A 16519-nucleotide genomic window follows, 5' to 3' on the forward strand; every position below is an offset into this window, starting at 1 on the left:
TGTTGTAATCTAATGTAGTAAAATAATATTAATGAAAGCAAACATAGTGTGACTAATCTATTCCACAGATTTCAACCCACAAATCAACTCCAAAAGTTCCCAGATTCTGTCTAAGCCTGCTTATAAAGGACAAAGAGTTAATAAAAAATCCAGAAGAGAGCACTGTCTATTGTAAAATTTTACTTATAATATTTATTATGCACAAGGTACAGTACAAAATCATGGGTCTCCAACACGGCAGCATACATTTTGCCCAAATGTCCTCAGGAAACTGTCATCTGCATTTCGTTCTCTTCAAGGTGTCAAGGAGCCAAAGCACGCAAGAAACGAGAAAGACAAGGAACACAAAAACAAGCGTGAAAAGGATTATACAAGGTCCATAAATACAAAGAGACAAAAGTAAAGAATGACTTATGAGCTAAGAAAACAGTTTCAAAGGTGGCTGATGTAAAGAAAACAAATTTAGGCTGCAAAAAATATTGCTACGAAACATATATTTTGTGTGTAAGGCCAAAAGACACAAACATATTTTCCAATAACAGTGATGAACAACTTCATATCCATTTCCAAACAGTTCCATTTCCCCTCCACTGTGAACAAGTACAATACTTCATTATATGAGGCAACTTTCAGTCAGGCATTAAAAAAGGTACTTCAAAATCCTTTGGACCGCAGGTTTAAAATAAGCAGTACAATAAAGGTTATCTGCACACCTTAAATATCTGTGCATGCCTGATATGAATATTTACTTGAGTCTAAACGGAGGATTACTTGGACAAGCAACTGCTATAAGTTGGGGATCTAAAGAGTGTTACATTAATGTATGGATGTCAGTCTACAATACCCATGATGCAATTCAAATGGGGACTGTACAACGATTTGAAAGGTACGAGTATGCGTTATGCATTGAAACTACTCTTTAAGAGTGCAAAACATTCAGAGGCACCTTGTACAGATCACCAGCTTACAGACAAACTGCTGGAGCTGGAGAGCAGAACCACCAGATCTGTAAATCGTCAAGTGGGAGTAGAACATTCTGATCTCACAATTTGATCAACATATGGAGATTGCTGATTGCTGATTTCAAGACGGTGGGTAAAATTCAGTAACAAGGGAAAGTACAACCTTATGTAACATCACGCCTATCTAAAAAGGAAAAACAAATCTTTCTTAAAAGCCTTCAGAGTAAAAGGCCAAACTGAGAATGAAAGGACACCCAGGTGTTAACATTACTCCTCTAGAATTTACAAAAACCACTAGGTTTCTTTAGTCTTGACTGTTCTTCCACTCACGATAACAGAAGTTGCTGTGAAGTGAAGTAAAATGACAGGTTTCACAAAAACAAACGCAACAAAGTGCATTATGATGCTTGGAATGACATATTATCTTTTCTTTCTTTTTTCACAAATAGGTTCAAAAGTACACTCTGAAGATGTACACTGAACCTGTCTGCCATCTCACACCGACTAATGAGTATAACAGATCTGAAGAGTACAGATAATCATTTCAAGTATGGGACGACGTCCCTAGAAGACTTTAGAGCCATATTTTGTGGCTACGCCACGAAAGAAATAATTCACCCAAAATGTTAATTCTGCCATTATTTACTCACCCTCATGCTGTTATAAACCAGTATGCAGTTATTTTTCCCTGTGGCGTACAAAAGACATTTTGAAGAATGTCCAACCTCATCTTGTCCATACAACAACAGTTCATAGTGACCACTGTCAAGCCCCAAAAAGGATAATAAAACAGCATAAAGCACCATAAATGCCATCTACACAACTCATGTGCTTTATTCTAAGTCATATTTATCAAACAAAGCTATTGGATGACTTCAAAGGACATGAAATATAACGCAAACGTTTTTGTATGGAAAAAAGGAAAGTTCTTCAAAATGTCTCGTTTTGTGTTCCTCAGAAAAAATAACAGCTAACATGTGTCAATAAAAATGTTAATCTGAAAATTTTTTGAACTATTCTTTTAATCATGGGTAATTTTGACTAGACATTATTGGACATATTTCTAAATAAATGTCTAGGTAAACAAAAAGCACGTTCAATATATGTTCTCCCTGTTGCGCGCAGTGTGGTTGGTGGTATGATGCTGCCCCATTCCTGCCTTACTTGAGGTTGTCCATTCTGTTTGGATCAGAGTTTAAGAGAATGTAAACAGTTGGAGGAAAAATAAAAAATCACAAAAGAGCACCAGACACTAATTCTATACCAACAAAAGGACTGTGAGTAGTCACAGTCCCACAGCACCATGTTCAACCCTCTTTATGTTCTTTTCAAAGAGGACTTGGGTTGAGAAGGCAAGCTGATACCAACATCAACTTAAGAATGTCGCACATGTCCATCGTTTTCAAAAGTTGCTTTGCATTCAGCTGAATGAGCACCAGTTTCTTCTCGCTGTCATCCACTGTGCCTAGAGAACTGAGAAGAGAATGTCTGTGAGATGGAAAATGTCATTTTTCTCCTTCAATAACCTCGTCCCATGATTCCTGGTCTTCCTCCTCCACTTCAACCAAGTCTTCAGTGTCTTCAATGTCCTCATCCACACATTCATCTCCCCAGTCTTCCTCAAAGCCCCCTCGGTCCACCTCCTCTTCCCCATCATCCTCAAAGCCCCCTCGGTCCACCTCCTCTTCCCCATCGTCCTCAAAGCCAAGTCTTCCATAGTCCATATCTTCATCATCATCATCACCATCATCATCATCATCCACCACTTCCAGTCCTTCATCTTCTCCGTCATCTCCTATCATCCCTTCCACCACCTCCCCTTCATCGCTCATATCCTCCTCTTTAATGTCTTTACAAGGGGAGGAGGATGGCAAAAGCAGGTTGTCCAGCACCTCGTCTGTGTACGATTCTCTTTGGACTGTGAAGGTGGGTCTATTAGGGGCCGGGATGAAGAGCGGAGCAGCAGGGGGCAGGGCTGGTTGTGGAATCCCGACTGTGGACAGGCCTGCCATATTGGGCGGCGGGTTTAAGACAGGCGTACCGGGCACGTACTCTCGAATCTCACCCGGTTCCAGAGGATCGGGGCCGCAGGGGTCGTGCTCGCTGCACGATAGCTTGCCGTCTAGTTTGGAGATGAAGAGCATGCCGTCACGGTGCTGTTTACAGTAGGAGTTCGGACACATTTCGCAGTAGGATGCAGCCTCCCTTCCGCATTCGTTACACTGATGCCAAGGACACTCCCAACGGCCTGGAAAATGAACAAGAGTTAGATTCAGTCCTGATTCAGCTTGCAAAATATTCTCAAATATTCTGACACACAAGGTTCAAGCCACAAACAGGCAACCCTCACAAAAGCAGAGTTTTACATTATTTATAGGGCTGGGATATGTAACTTATTCATTTCTTTATAAATGTATATATAAATTTCCAGGCTGTATGCGCTTGACTAGACTGCATATCCTAGAACAGAAACTGATTGTGTGGAGTAGTGCATGCTTATTCATTACACACTTTATTACACTCCTGGGCATAATAAACATGGGAGCGGATTTACTGTATGGAGAATGGAGACTTTAAACACAAGTGGCAAGCCAGGTGTGGGAGAGATACGGGTAAGATGCCGTATCTCTTCGCATCACCATAAAATGATCCACAAAAACATGTATTTAGACTTTTTCTTTAAAAATCAAACCTAGAGGTTACAGTGCGACACTTAAAATGGAAGTGAATCGGGCCCATTTTTGGAGGGTAACAGAAATGTGAAGCTTGTAATTTTATATAAGTACATACATTAAATCTTCTTTTAAAACTTTTTGAGCAGTAAAATTGTTTAAATCATTGTTTTGACAGTCTAAGCATTTTAAGGTTTGTTGACATTACATCGTCACGTTGTAAAATTGGCTATAACTACACAGAAAAGGTTAGCAAGTGTCTATACTTTTGAAACAGTTAGTAGTTTAACGTTTACTGATTGGTCACATTCACTTCCATTGTACGTGCTTCACTGGAACCCAGAATTTTGCTTTTTTTTTATTTCTTTTTTTAAGAAAAGGAGGTGTAAGTCAAAATACATTTTTGTGGTAATTATTATGCCACAAATGCTGTTGATTGAGCTTAACTTGTATTGAACTGGGAATATTCCTTTAAGTTTATCTTGCCAATAAAGCTTGAAATAAATTTAATCGCCCATTTGATACTAAAAAATTACACTGGAAAACTATGAATTTGCCAAACCTTTCATTTCAGCATGTCGACTGATATTATGGCATGTACAAATATACTTGTGTCAAAGATTGATACCTGTAAACCTAATGTCTAATTTAATTCTATCCGCAAAGAAAAAACCCTGAACATTTTAACATGTACCTATTTAAAAAAGCTAATAAATGTATGATTATATTTTAATGTTCGTTTTAATGTACCATGATAAATCAGGATTAAATCACAGAAAACTGTGCACATAATTAATTAAAAAATTGCAATTGATTGTTACAGCCCTAATTATTTAACATTATAAAATAATGTTTCTTTAAACACGGTTCCCACACTTTGCATTATGCACTAATGCATTTTCATTAGGTTTCAGTTGTTTAAATTAATTTAATTCATTTTAAAGAGATTTCTAAGAAACATACTTTCCAATTGTATGTCAGGTGCCAATCATTGGAAATAGTAGACTTAAGTGATCACACTTTTAAGCGGTTAGTCTACAAATTTCCCAATTTGACATTAGAATACAGCTTAATGGACGATTACATTTTCTGATCTCCAATGCCCCCTTACCCCTAAAGTTGACCACTTTGTGTCCCACAGGAAACAGTTATTAGCTAGTAACATTTCCAGCACAATGACACACAGGCAGTTACGCTCAATGCACAGACTGATATTATACTGGGGTTTGCTTGAAAGCTGGTTTTACTCAACACAAGCACTCACAAAGAGCAATATCTAGTTGATTTAACATTTAGCAACACAACCGCAAAAATAAATATTCCCATTATTTCTGAATGACTTTTTTTATTATATTCACTTCCATGAAGTTTCCAGGCTTCTAAATCAAAAATATTTCCATGACAACAGGAATCCTGCTTGAAGTAGTCAGTGTTTGATGAAACACAAATACACCTGAATAAAAACTTTAGCGCTAGGTTGTGGCATGGGGGGCGTGGTCATGTACCGCTCTCTCCCTCCCGCAGACCGACACATGACCACGCCCCCCATGCCAGATAGGTTTAATAATGCAAGATAATAAAACAAGTTAAATGCATTGCAGATCCACTACAATACAGAGTTCTGCTGCTTGACAACGAGGGGAACGCATTCACCTGCAGGTCTCTTGGACAGATTTAGACAGTCGGCATGGTAGACTTTGGGGCAGCCAAGCTTCTTACAAGACACGATCTGCCCTCCATCTCCACAGTAGAAACATTCATCCTCTCTCTCCTTGGTGACCTCCAACTGACTCTTGCGCTTCACTGCAACCTTCTTCTTCAGCTTTCGTGCCTTATCATCAGATGAGGGCTGATTCTGTTGTCACATGGCAAAGGAAATTAAAAGTGGGCAGAATAAAGCTCACATTATTTTATTCAAAGTAGCTTTGGTTAAAAAGGAACATTTTGGGTTATGCTCAATTATCACTGAAAAAAGTAGCGGGAGTCTATGGGGCAATCGTTGCAATGTTTTTGTATTTTCTGTAATAATCCACAGATGTTGTCAATGAAGTTTACAGGTGCTCGTGCTAATTTTTGGTTCATGTTTTGCTGACCGATATGATGGAGGTCTTTGACTTGATACTGACATCTATCGGTGTGGATACATCGTCACACAAAAGAAACATTTTTGGTTACTGATACTACTATTTGCAGGCATATTTGTTGGTGCATGATTCTTTAATCTTAAATTGACAGTGTCTGATAGCAGGGAAATTATTGTGATACTATAGTAGTAGTTTTCCGTAGAGGTAAACCAATATATAACGGTTATACTGATTAACTGGTGCCAATAGAAGATTTTAGGAACTATTGTTTAATGGCAAAAATCTATGCCAATAGTTTTATTTTTAAATTCCTAATTTTTTTTATTTCCTTGTCAATAAACCCCATCTGGTAAATATATTGGCAATAAAAAGATTAATTTGGTATATGCTTACATATAAAGTATTGTAATGGAGCCAAGTCTCAAAATATGTGTGTTTCATAAAAAGGAAAGACTAAGGATTCTTCAAATATTAATCGATAAAAAAACAAATCCAAGATTATTCTGTTATCAGCCTTTTCCACCCCCTTAGTTATCAGTAACTGCAAATTCCACTATCGGTAAACCTCTAGTTGTCAGCTGGTCATGTAATCTCAACATGGCGGTGATCATGAAGGTGGACCCAGCTCCATGTTGATTCAAACAGCTTTTTCCTAGAAGACTGATATGACTTGAGTCTTCATCTCATGTGAGTGTACATCATTTTCAACAATTCACTATAGTATTCAAACACTATTTACATGTGTAAAAAGTCTTTAATTAGCAAAGATATTACTGAGTGCACCTTTTAAGTCAAAGTGAAATGCTGTTCGTAATCAAATGTAATTCCATAATCTGATGTATTTCTTGGTGACCAATGTTGGGTAAATTACTTAGTAGAAGTAATCCATTACAATTTACAAAATACTTCTCTCAAATTTGTAATCAGATTACTTTACTCATTACTTCATTGAAGAAGTAATCACCTTACTAGTTAATTTACTTTTAAGTTACTTTCTGAAACACTTTTCACGGAAAAGTTTTAGATTTTCCACTCATCGTCGCACTCGACCCAACAAGCTTCTTCATTACAATGACTCGTTAGCGGGCGCGCACCCTTCAGCTGTCACAGAAATACAAACAGATGCTCACTTAAAAGTAATTAACGTAATTTAAAATGTCATGAGTTACACTAATGTTGACTGGGATAGTAATTAGATTACAGTAACTAATTACCTTGTAATCAGATTACACCCAACACTGATTGTGAAACGAGAAAAATGTAGGGACTTGTGACTGAATTGTGAAAAGTGGGCATTAGAATAGGGCCAGTTGGTTGGAGGGGTGGGTTTAAAAAGTGAGAGGTATTAGTGAAGTCTGCCAAAAGCTAATGTTGTTTCAGAGGTGGAGCAGGTTTTAGCATTATATTTAGACAAATGATAATAAAGAGAAACTATATTTTATTTGGAATAACGTGCACTGACAAATCGTTCACAATAAGAATAATATGCTAACTAAATAGGGTCAGTTTTGATTTACTGTTGATTAACATTTATTGTACAAGAAATATTCCTTTAATAACAAAATCTTAATACATGTGCACTCCGTACCTTTGGTCTGACACCAAGAAATCCACTGCAGTTAGACGCTCCACATTTACACACCGTCTTTCCATTACCCAGACACTCCAAGTTATAATTAAAAGTGAGTTCAACACCTGAAAACAATCAACAGTAATTAATTATCATTCACCTCTTTCTTTATATTATCTTAACAGATTGAGGTTTAAGCCCACCTGTCGGGATGTCCTCTAATGCAAACAGCCCGACTCTAGTGTCTCCGTTCACCGTCCACTTCTGTGTCTCACAGTTGGGCTGGCAGCTATGGTTCATAAAACGTGCTTGGTTTCCCTTGGGCCCAGCATCAATGATGCGATCCTGCATGAACAAAGAGTACAACGTCCGGTGTCAAGGGAAGTGGAGAACATCTTATCAAGCTTTGGGTCATGAATTGACCCAGGTGATACTGACCTTATCCAGTGTGAGCATGTAGAAGTTACAAATGTCATTTTCCTGTGCGTGTTTGATTCTGGCGCGACACTCTTCTTCGTCAATGACCTCCCCCACGTATTCATTCACAAACGCTCCCTATGGTGGATTAACAATGAATGTAATTAGGACACATAACTGGCAATGCACCAACACCCCAAAATTAAAACATATGCCAGGTAATGAAAGGACAATTTTTAGGGCCACGTTGCACAATTTGATTAACCAACCTGGAAAACCAGGATGATAACAATATTTTCATTTTCTGAAGGATACTTCAGAAAGTGTCCTTGCAAAGAGGCAAAAGAATAATGTTTAAAGCTTTATGTAAACTTAGATTTTAGGCTTTCGCACATGCACAGACGATGCACAAATAAGCACCCACGTATGTGTGGTTACAAAAACTGAGCTGCATACAGACAGTCCATTATTTGTAACACAAATTGCAAAACAACAACTCTACAACATGAAAATGTATTAGTGTGGACATGGCCTTAGTTTTTCATGTTATAACAGTTTTTCATCTGTTTTAAGACCACAGAATATTTTCTGTAACACAAACTAACAATAAACAGCACTTATTAATCTTGGTTAATGTTAATTCCAACATACAGTATACTAGTAGATTTTAAACATGACATTTTTTAAATATTATATATATAAATTAAATCCTTTTTTACAAAACAATCTCCACTTTCAGTGAAGAGTGAAAGTGGAGATTTATAGTAAAAATGGAATTAAATATTTATCTGTTTCTTGCCTATACATATCATATCGCTTCTGAAGATACAGATTTAACCACTGGAGTCGTGAGGATTACATTTATGTTTCCTTTATGTGATTTTTGGAGCTTGAAAGGTCTGGTCACAATTCAATTGCATTGTATGTACTCAGTGACAGTATGTAAGCATATGTATCGAAGATAACTCTGTATTTTCAGCTAAGCAGAAATATTAATATTTCTATTCTGGTGTCACCCTCTCCCAGAATCTGCCTTGGGCAGATTTTGTTCCAGCACATACTGTATATGATGGATCATTATGCACTTTAATGTACAGTACTTTTAGTTAAGTTTTAAAGGATAGATACTGTTTTGTAAATGTCTTAAAAGTAATTAAATAAGGCTTTGTTTAGAGTATCGTAATCTGAACCGAATCGTGAGATGAGTGAATTGTTATACCCCAGCATCGATTAATCGGTAAAGCCGATATACACTGATGAGCCAACACATTATGACCACCTACATAATATGCTGTGGGTCCTCTGCGTGCTGCCTAAACAGACCTGAACCAATGAGAACTCTATAAGACCCCTGAATGGTGTCCAGTGGTATCTGGCACCAAAACATTAGCAGAAGATCATTCAAGCCCTGTAAGTTGGGAAATGGAGCCGCTGTGGAACGGACTGCATCGATGTTTAGGTAGGTGGCATGTGTCAAATTGACGCCCACATAACGAGTGTTTCCCAGCAGAACATTGCCCAGAGCATAACAATCCCTCTACTGGCTTGTTGTCTTCCCACATATGCATCCTGGTGCCATTACTTCCCAGGTACACGGGACACATACACAGCTGTCCACATGATTTGAAAGAAAACGGGACTCATCGGACCAGGTGACCTTCTTTCACTGCTCCAAGGTCCAGTTCTGATACTCGCATGCCCATTGTAGGAGCTTTCGACCGTGGGGTCATCATGGGCACAGGGGTCATCATGGGCACTCTGCCCGGTCTGCTGCAAGGTGCGATGCACTATGTGTCCTGTAACCATCATTAACATTTTCTGTGACTTGTGCAACAGTAGACTTTCTGTCGGTTCGGACCAGATGGGATAGACTTCCAGCTGTTTGTACGGAGGCGTGCAGTCTCGTGGAACACGTGCATGTAAAAGGTTCTCACTCTTTCTTTGTTTCCGTCTTCTTTTTTTTGCAAGAACAGTATCGTCTATCAGTGCCTCAGACATCTCAGCTCAGGAGGTGCTTTGAGTTCAGTTCGCTTTATTTCCACAGAGCAGTTTATTGTGATTAAAACATAAAATAATACAAAAACACATTCACCTTGAACCATGATTTATATTTCAGTGATTATTATCAACATGACAATTATTATTTTTACAATTGTCTTTATGTCTTCATTGTGTAAGTAAATTTCCGCCTGCATGTTTAGACAGATACTTGCCTGATGGTAAATGGAAAGGTGGTTACTTATATATTAATATATTATCTTTTTGATCACTTTGTTATTTTAATTGCTTTTTCATTTAGTTTGGAGTGCAATTTTAATTTAGAAATGTATTTGATTTAAATTTTTCATTTTTTAAATAAATTAATAAAATTTTCACTGCAAAATCACTAAAGCAAGAATATTCACTGATCCCTCAGCCTGGTTTTGCCGATGTAATTGGATATTGCGATATATAGGAGGGAACAAAACGAATGTATTCACACACATGATATATTTTCCCGGATAACGAAATACCTGACCGGAAGAGAATGCACAGATGAAGTAAGTTCTTTGCCAGAGAGATATTGACCTTCACAACTGTTGTAAAACCATCTTTCAAAAACGACACACATTTTAATTGCACTTTCCAGTTTCATTTGAATTTTTAGTTACAAAAAATAAAAAATAAAGTTAAAAGTTTGAAATAAAGGTCTTGCTTTATTGTGTAGGCTTAACCCTAACCCTGCTTAACAAAAATTACACCATAGTATCACCTAGCGTCCAACCAGCAGTAATACCGGAGTTCGTCGGTTTGAACATGAACGCCGCACCCCACTTCCACTAAATGAAATAATAATTTCAAGCCTATTTACTTGCCAAAATGTGACGAACTATCCTGAAAAACATTGGCAGAAATGAACAATAGTGCTTAGCTTATACACACCTTCTTGATGTCCGACACACCGCGTAAGCCCCACCCTCGTGACAGTGTCCTGAAGATCTCCACCTCTGTGTACTCGCGTTTGGTGAAGCACTGATTCTGACAGCGCTCCCCCGCTGGACACACTTGAGTGTGACACTCGTACAACAGCATGCGATTGATGCACTCCGAGTCTATGCCACACGGGTTCTCGTCTGTTGCTTTACAGTTACAGCGTGGTATCTCAGACAGATCTGCTGTGATGATTTGCACTTTCCCTATAGGACGGTTCACCTGAGTGGAAATCGATTAGATGAGAGATAGCAGAATGTGATAACAGTCTAACTTACTGAGAGCTCAACTTAAAGCCAGTTTTAAGAATGGATAATTATGTCAACAGGATTGATATGAATGTCTTAACTAAATCAATCAATAAAGACCAAGAACAAGGCAAGTCTGTGTTAACATAAGCTCATACCTTGATGTGTTTGTATGGAGGAGGTTTCTTGTCATTCTTTCTGTCCTCTTGTAGTTGTCTCATCTCCTTCTCGGCCTGCAGTTCCCGGAACCTGTCGGCTGCTTCATTTAAAGCTAGATAAAAAGAAAGAAACTATTATTTAGACCAATTTGCTCACAACTGACCTTTTACTAAACCCCGCTCTATAAGTGTTTCTGACAATCCTATCTTAGCAACTGTTGCCGTGCGGCATTTCTCTGACAAGCGCTTGCTTTTTTCCAACGAGAGTCTACGGGGAGTAATGTGTTCGCACAGTTTTAAGGGGAAAGAAAACATCAGATAAATATGTCAATCTTCATTACAGTCCACATAAGAAAATGATCAGTTTCGTATATGAGAATATTTTGACATAAACTGCGCCATTCACTGCAATCTCTCATTCATTCTTAAGGGAAGTTCTGCAAAGCTTGTCAAAGTCAGCAACAGTAACCAAGGGGAGCGTAGCTTAGGGAAGGGGTGTTTTTAAAGATTTCATGTTTCAATGACATGCCCAAAATTAAACAAAAAAACATTTTTTTTTTTAATATAATTTTAAAGAAAACATTTAAACAATTTACATTTCTCCCAATGGCAGGCTAGTGCTTTGCATGGCAGCTCTGTGGCCATTGATGTGTGAGTGTGACTGTGAATGTTTGTGTGAATGGGTGATTGGGACACAGTGTAAAGTGCTTTGGTAACCTCTAAGGTTAAAAAAGCAATATATATAAGTGCAGACCATTTACATATTTCAGGGTGTAAATAAGGTAGTCCAAAAACTGCTTTTGTTTTTTCCCAATCAAGTCACCTGTAACTGAGTACAAATTTGTGTTGATACTGATAATGCAATACATTAGTTAAAGCATTACAAATTAATTTATCCTTGTGTCCAAAAGCCTTTCCAAACCAATAAAACATAATAACCATTCATAAGAACTATTTACACATGCAAATACAACAATGTTTAAAGGTATGCTCTCTCTCTCCAAAGTATGCAGGCATGAGTAACGAGATCTCATTCAGTTCCATTCTGTGTCATAAGAGCCATTGAGTCTGTGTCATGTATGTGGTGCTATCTCCTGGAGGTCATATTTAATTACAGTGAACGATCCTCTCTGCCCATACATGGATGACTTCCACCTCTGATTGCAGCGATCTGACCAAACCAAAGCGATCTCTCTATTTTGAGTAAAACATAGGCTGGTTGTATTCTACTCTCTGAGAGCTTTCCAACAACATGACACATGGCAATGTAATCAGTTTGCTGTGTTTACCGATTACAATCATATGTACAGTGCAAAATTATTAATAACGTATCAAAATGGAACACTTTTGATTTGTCTGATAATTTCAAAGAACTTGTTCAGTTTTGGTCATAATTCCTACATGCATTGTGAAGTACAGCTTCTAAGCTTTAAAATGATACCTACTTTGTGTTGGTCTAGACAGCAGTTATAAATATTTTGATCATTTTAAAATGTAATATTATTTAAAGGGTTAAATAGTTTCTCCTATCACAGCTTAATATGTAGAGACAACTATAATTTAGCCATTTGTTGATTTCCCTGATAAGTGTAAACAAGCTCTAGATAGCTACATTGGCTCAACCAATGGTGTGAGTCTGGGGCAGGCTATGTGTTTCATCACATAAAGATGTGAAACTCCGGGCTCTGGGCTTAAACAGCTCGCTGTGCAGCTGGATCCTGGACTTCCTGTCAGACAGACGTCAGGTGGTTAGAATGGGCAGAAACACCTCCTCATCACTGACCCTCAACCCTGGAGCCCCACAGGGCTGTGTTCTCAGCCCACTCCTGTATTCCCTATACACACATGACTGTGTGGCAACACATAGCTCCAATGCCGGTGGTAGGTCTGATCACTGACAATGATGAAACAGCCTACAGAGAGGAGGTGCACACTCTGACACGCTGGTGTCAGGAGCACAACCTCTCCCTCAACGTCAGTAAAACCAAGGAGCTTGTGGTGGACTTCAGGAAGAAAGACAGAGAACACAGCCCCATAACCATTAATGGAGCACTGGTGGAGAGAGTCAGCAGCTTCAAGTTCCTCTGTGTCCACTTCACTGAGGAACTCACATGGTCCGTCCACACTGAGGCCGTTGTGAGGAAGGCTCACCAGCCTCTTCTTACTGAGACGGCTGAGGAAGTTTGGAATGAACCAGCACATCCTCACACGGTTCTACACTAGTACTGTAGAGAGCATCCTGACTGGCTGCATCACCGCCTGGTACAGCAATAGCACAACCCACAACCGCAAAGACCTGCAAAGGGTGGTGCGAACTGCCAGAAACATCATTGGAGGTGATCTTCCCTCCCTCCAGGACATATATACCAGGCTGTGTGTGAAAAAAGCTCGGAGGATCATCAGATAGTCCAGCCGCCAGAGCCATGTGCTGCTCTCACTGCTACCATCAGGCAGGCGGTATCACAGCATCAGGACCCGTACCAGCCGACTGCATGACAGAGGTTTCAACTACCTTTCTTATAGATGGCATCTGCACCCTTTCCCATTCATGTTTCAATGACATGCCCAAAATTAAACAAAAAACATTTTTTTTTATATAATTTTAAAGAAAACATTTAAACAATTTACATTTCTCCCAATGGCAGGCTAGTGCTTTGCATGGCAGCTCTGTGGCCATTGATGTGTGAGTGTGACTGTGAATGTTTGTGTGAATGGGTGATTGGGACACAGTGTAAAGTGCTTTGGTAACCTCTAAGGTTAAAAAAAGCAATATATATAAGTGCAGACCATTTACATATTTCAGGGTGTAAATAAGGTAGTCCAAAAACTGCTTTTGTTTTTCCCAATCAAGTCACCTGTAACTGAGTACAAATTTGTGTTGATACGATAATGCAATACATTAGTTAAAGCATTACAAATTAATTTATCCTTGTGTCCAAAAGCCTTTCCAAACAAATAAAACATAATAACCATTCATAAGAACTATTTACACATGCAAATACAACAATGTTTAAAGGTATGCTCTCTCTCTCCAAAGTATGCAGGCATGAGTAACGAGATCTCATTCAGTTCCATTCTGTGTCATAAGAGCCATTGAGTCTGTGTCATGTATGTGGTGCTATCTCCTGGAGGTCATATTTAATTACAGTGAACGATCCTCTCTGCCCATACATGGATGACTTCCACCTCTGATTGCAGCGATCTGACCAAACCAAAGCGATCTCTCTATTTTGAGTAAAACATAGGCTGGTTGTATTCTACTCTCTGAGAGCTTTCCAACAACATGACACATGGCAATGTAATCAGTTTGCTGTGTTTACCGATTACAATCATATGTACAGTGCAAAATTATTAATAACGTATCAAAATGGAACACTTTTGATTTGTCTGATAATTTCAAAGAACTTGTTCAGTTTTGGTCATAATTCCTACATGCATTGTGAAGTACAGCTTCTAAGCTTTAAAATGATACCTACTTTGTGTTGGTCTAGACAGCAGTTATAAATATTTTGATCATTTTAAAATGTAATATTATTTAAAGGGTTAAATAGTTTCTCCTATCACAGCTTAATATGTAGAGACAACTATAATTTAGCCATTTGTTGATTTCCCTGATAAGTGTAAACAAGCTCTAGATAGCTACATTGGCTCAACCAATGGTGTGAGTCTGGGGCAGGCTATGTGTTTCATCACATAAAGATGTGAAACTCCGGGCTCTGGGCTTAAACAGCTCGCTGTGCAGCTGGATCCTGGACTTCCTGTCAGACAGACGTCAGGTGGTTAGAATGGGCAGAAACACCTCCTCATCACTGACCCTCAACCCTGGAGCCCCACAGGGCTGTGTTCTCAGCCCACTCCTGTATTCCCTATACACACATGACTGTGTGGCAACACATAGCTCCAATGCCGGTGGTAGGTCTGATCACTGACAATGATGAAACAGCCTACAGAGAGGAGGTGCACACTCTGACACGCTGGTGTCAGGAGCACAACCTCTCCCTCAACGTCAGTAAAACCAAGGAGCTTGTGGTGGACTTCAGGAAGAAAGACAGAGAACACAGCCCCATAACCATTAATGGAGCACTGGTGGAGAGAGTCAGCAGCTTCAAGTTCCTCTGTGTCCACTTCACTGAGGAACTCACATGGTCCGTCCACACTGAAGCCGTTGTGAGGAAGGCTCACCAGCGCCTCTTCTTACTGAGACGGCTGAGGAAGTTTGGAATGAACCAGCACATCCTCACACGGTTCTACACTAGTACTGTAGAGAGCATCCTGACTGGCTGCATCACCGCCTGGTACAGCAATAGCACAACCCACAACCGCAAAGACCTGCAAAGGGTGGTGCGAACTGCCAGAAACATCATTGGAGGTGATCTTCCCTCCCTCCAGGACATATATACCAGGCTGTGTGTGAAAAAAGCTCGGAGGATCATCAGATAGTCCAGCCGCCAGAGCCATGTGCTGCTCTCACTGCTACCATCAGGCAGGCGGTATCACAGCATCAGGACCCGTACCAGCCGACTGCATGACAGAGGTTTCAACTACCTTTCTTATAGATGGCATCTGCACCCTTTCCCATTCATGTTTCAATGACATGCCCAAAATTAAACAAAAAAACATTTTTTTTTTATATAATTTTAAAGAAAACATTTAAACAATTTACATTTCTCCCAATGGCAGGCTAGTGCTTTGCATGGCAGCTCTGTGGCCATTGATGTGTGAGTGTGACTGTGAATGTTTGTGTGAATGGGTGATTGGGACACAGTGTAAAGTGCTTTGGTAACCTCTAAGGTTAAAAAAAGCAATATATATAAGTGCAGACCATTTACATATTTCAGGGTGTAAATAAGGTAGTCCAAAAACTGCTTTTGTTTTTTCCCAATCAAGTCACCTGTAACTGAGTACAAATTTGTGTTGATACGATAATGCAATACATTAGTTAAAGCATTACAAATTAATTTATCCTTGTGTCCAAAAGCCTTTCCAAACCAATAAAACATAATAACCATTCATAAGAACTATTTACACATGCAAATACAACAATGTTTAAAGGTATGCTCTCTCTCTCCAAAGTATGCAGGCATGAGTAACGAGATCTCATTCAGTTCCATTCTGTGTCATAAGAGCCATTGAGTCTGTGTCATGTATGTGGTGCTATCTCCTGGAGGTCATATTTAATTACAGTGAACGATCCTCTCTGCCCATACATGGATGACTTCCACCTCTGATTGCAGCGATCTGACCAAACCAAAGCGATCTCTCTATTTTGAGTAAAACATAGGCTGGTTGTATTCTACTCTCTGAGAGCTTTCCAACAACATGACACATGGCAATGTAATCAGTTTGCTGTGTTTACCGATTACAATCATATGTACAGTGCAAAATTATTAATAACGTATCAAAATGGAACACTTTTGATTTGTCTGATAATTTCAAAG

At 39.0% G+C, this 16519-nt stretch overlaps 1 protein-coding gene across 2 annotated transcripts in view; it reads right to left on the minus strand.

Moving 5' to 3' along the window:
* Positions 1-169: 169 nt before the first annotated feature.
* The window catches only part of nsd1a (nuclear receptor binding SET domain protein 1a), a 33233-nt gene continuing 16883 nt past the window's right edge, over positions 170-16519 (minus strand). The window contains exons 18-25 of one of the 2 annotated variants that reach the window (XM_052150190.1): positions 11082-11194; positions 10628-10897; positions 7727-7843; positions 7492-7633; positions 7307-7413; positions 5288-5489; positions 2642-3210; positions 170-2602 (exon numbers count right to left, since the gene is read on the minus strand). In XM_052150190.1, the coding sequence (XP_052006150.1) occupies positions 2468-2602; positions 2642-3210; positions 5288-5489; positions 7307-7413; positions 7492-7633; positions 7727-7843; positions 10628-10897; positions 11082-11194 (1655 nt within the window). In that variant the 3' untranslated portion in view covers positions 170-2467. Of the gene's footprint in view, positions 3211-5287; positions 5490-7306; positions 7414-7491; positions 7634-7726; positions 7844-10627; positions 10898-11081; positions 11195-16519 lie in introns of both variants that reach the window. The other variant, XM_052150189.1, reaches the window with a different exon arrangement.

Source organism: Xyrauchen texanus, chromosome 19, assembly GCF_025860055.1.
Source record: "Xyrauchen texanus isolate HMW12.3.18 chromosome 19, RBS_HiC_50CHRs, whole genome shotgun sequence".
In the NCBI taxonomy this organism is placed as follows: Eukaryota; Metazoa; Chordata; class Actinopteri; order Cypriniformes; family Catostomidae; genus Xyrauchen; species Xyrauchen texanus.